This window comes from Oratosquilla oratoria, chromosome 18, assembly GCF_046742065.1.
Source record: "Oratosquilla oratoria isolate Oo_2021 chromosome 18, ASM4674206v1, whole genome shotgun sequence".
NCBI classification, from domain to species: Eukaryota; Metazoa; Arthropoda; class Malacostraca; order Stomatopoda; family Squillidae; genus Oratosquilla; species Oratosquilla oratoria.
The window spans coordinates 50,941,969-50,945,721 of record NC_134794.1 but is presented as its reverse complement, the minus strand read 5'-3'; the positions used below and the strand labels follow the sequence as shown (position 1 = coordinate 50,945,721).

Here is a 3,753-nt window from a genome sequence, read left to right as displayed (position 1 = left end):
ACACAATGGGATAGAAACTAAATGAAAAGAGTTATATAAATGTTTATTGCAGAACAGACATACTGCAGCGTCCAGTATTGGTTCTAGTACATAACTTTAGGAACAAATGTGGCAGGAAGATCAGAATTTTCTACAATATATCTGTAGACACAATGAAATTACACTACCTCGACCATTAAACGCACAACAGTGCAAGATAGGTGTCTAACGGGAGATGTCACAAAGCGGCTGCCGATGAGGATGTTCATGCCATGAAGAGAGACGCTCTAGAGGGTCTGAACTCAAGAGACACGTTATTATAGACCATGCGGCTTCACACAGGCGAGACCACGGGGCCTTGAGTAACAGAGACAAATCCTTTAAAAGCCAACACCTATAGCTCATCTCAGTCTCTAGAGCCATTTCCCAAGGGTGCGTGGAAGTAGCCATGACGAAGAGAATGATGCCACACGACCAGAGATCGACCGGTGGACCACGGTAACGATCCTTCTTGAAGATTTCTGGTGCCATGTACGGACGCGTTCCTATACTCCCCGTCAGCATGACCTCTTGTCGACAGAGGAGAAAGACACCAGCATAACCGAAGTCAGAGATCTTCAAGATTCTATTCTTGGTTATCATGAGGTTACCCGGCTTCAGGTCTCGATGTGCAACTCCTCGAGAGTGCAAATACTCGACTCCAGACATTAATTGGTTGAAATATATGAAGACCTCTTCTTTAGTAAGATTCCTAAGTATTGTAATTAGTGACCCTTCAGTCCCATATTCTAAGTACATGTAGACTTTATCGCCTTTTAAGTCCCAATAGAATAATTTGATGATGTTCTCATGATTCAGCTGACTATGCACGACCTCTTCCCGGTCGACACAAGTCATGCCGAGTCGGGAACATCGTTTGACGGCCACAAGTTCCTTGGTAATTCTGTGTTTCTCCAGGGTGACTTTGCCGAACGATCCACTACCAATCTGCTTCACTTTCTTCCACATTCTTCGTGACCCGCAGGCTGTGGACCTATTACTGTTCTCGATCAAGAGTCTCAAAGGCGGGACCTTTAGAACAGGTCCGGTTTGGAGTTCTGGGTACTTCTTGCAAATCTGGATACATGGTGGGTAACAAGTACATGGTAGGTCGCACATGATGAAGAGACCAACGTCGCACGGGTACTACAATGAAGGGAAAAGCAGCACCTTGTTATATAGTAGACTCCAAATGTATTGTTACCTCTCCCAGTGTACATTAGAGGAGAGACAATTCTCCGACAGAACTAAGGCAACTAGGCTTAATGATCTTAGGCATATAGACAATGTTATACCCACAATCACATCTACATGTTATTTTTCAGAAAGGATTTACAAATAAATTTTCAGAGCTATTTTGCTAAACATTCCTAGACCTCAGACAAAAATATTTTTATATGAAAAATCATATAAAGGTGTATTCAAAAATATAAAAAGGAACATTCAAAAATAAAAAGTAACCAAAGCAAAGAAAATCCAGTGATTAAGAACTGTGACGTATACCCCATAATGATGGGGTACTGCCTGCATATGCATTCATTTGACTTTTTAGGGGCTTTAGTGTCATCCATACAGACCAAGTCACTCAACATTCTTTTATGACTGAAGGTTAACCTCCATTTCAGAAAGGGCTGACCACCTTTATTTTCCACCCCTCCTATGACAACACCTCTTCGGTGGGATATTGTCCTCAAACACAGAGGCACTGATTGCTGTTGTCTGGGATTCCACAGGGATCACCAGCGCCAACAATTGAGAGTTCGTTTGAGTAAAAACGACTTTCATTATAATATTCTATTTTTCAAAACTCTAATTATCAAATTATCTTTCCGTCATATATAGCAAAGCTAAATGATGAACTAGGAGAATATAAAACTATACGAATGTGGGACATACAATTGAAACGTTCTTAGAGAAGTCTAGATTTATGTAAGCGAAGTCATATTCTAGGTATTCAAATGGGAGTTGGAGGTAGAATGTCGGAGGAAAATAGCCCAGTGTGATAACCACTTGAGGCGGAAGGTCCACAGGAAGTTCATCGTATTCCATATAATAAACTGAAGATGGTGTATACATATGAAGATTCATTGAAAACCCAACACAAATCTTGTCATCACTGGCCATTCCGATGACCGTAATATACTTCTTTCAGAAATATAGTGGGGATGTTAACGCTTTAATAGATCAAGTAGACATTAGTTGTTATTATTATCACTGGATAAGGGGACTGTCCCCTTTATTTAGGGACTGTCACCTTTATTTAGGGACCGAAACGAGTTGAGAACCACTCACCTAATTGAATAAAAACATAACGACTAATTAATAAGGTGGCCGTTGGTGTGTGACGTCAACATGGATAACATTAAAGGAATTCTTGTTCTGATAAAATGGGTTTTGACGTTTGATACTTAAAATGACCAAGAAAACCAGGAAGTAAATGTTTTTCGTATTTTTCTCACAAGAAAAGACGAGGCAAAACTGTTTCACCAACGCCGACAGATGATTGTTCGTTTGAGTGAAAAGGACTCCGGTTGCAATATCTTATTTTTCAAAACTCCAAATATCAAATTCTCTTTCCGTCAAATATAGCAAACATGATTGATAAACTAAGAGTTTTGTAAACCTATACGAATGTTAGACTTACTGTTGAAACGTTCTTACAGAAGTCTAGATTTCTGTCAGCGAAGTTATGTTCTAGTTATTTATATACAGGTAGGAGGCAGGATGTGGGAGTTAAAATAACCCAGCGTGGTGACCCCATTATAGATAAAATTGGTGCAGTTATATAAGTGAAATAATCTGGGAAAGAACTGAGACACAGCTTTTTATCTAGAGAGGGTGAAAGGAACGGGAATGACATGACGGGTTTCTCTATGACAACTCGCACACCGATGCAACCAGTTGCATGAAACCGATCGCACACACCCATAATCCTCCCCCACCCCCACATCCAAGCACACATATACACAAATACACACGCGCGCAAAGACAGTTATAGAAGACTTAAAAAAAACACAGTTTTCCCCACAGGATAATAGACGTTTGGAACAAGTTGGATGAGAAGATTGTGTGCGAAAACAATACACCAATTTAAAGTCTAGATAAAACGAGATATGAAGACGGGATACCACGAGCATAGCTCCCCTTCCCGTAAAATACAACTAGGTAAATACATACACAAATGCATGCACACGCACGCACATACACAAATACACACACACGCGCATATACATACACAAATACACACACACGCGCATATACATACACAAATACACACACACGCGCATATACATACACAAATACACACACGGCCATGCACCGCGATCGGTTTCATGGAAATAAGTTGCGTCGGTGAGCGAGCTACCTTAGGCTCAACAACCCGAATTTGAAAGAAACAAATAAATGGACGAACTAACATATTATTCTGGCATTTAATATATTTATTAAAATTGGAGAAATACACAAAGAGGAATAGACAAAACAACCCAGATGGAAGCAGCACAGGACTGAAGGACATGGAGAAGATTGCTGTTGGCGGACCGGAATCTACCTGAGGTTCAAGACGAAACAGAGTGGGTGGAAAGATACACAATAAATGGAATTTGGGATGTGTCATTTTATAATTAACAAAGACCAACAGGCGAAAACCATGAAACCCAGAAAGCAAACATTAGTCATGAATAAAGGTGGCGGCACGCTAGGCATGCTACTAGCTTTGCTACTTCGTTTGAGCAG

General features: G+C 40.4%; 1 protein-coding gene across 1 annotated transcript; it reads right to left on the bottom strand.

The window, feature by feature from the left end:
- Window positions 1–204: 204 nt before the first annotated feature.
- On the bottom strand, window positions 205–987 carry LOC143034866 (serine/threonine-protein kinase Chk1-like). The gene has a single exon (XM_076201210.1). It carries the CDS (start codon window positions 985–987, stop codon window positions 205–207), a length of 783 nt encoding a protein of 260 aa, XP_076057325.1.
- Window positions 988–3,753: the final 2,766 nt, after the last annotated feature.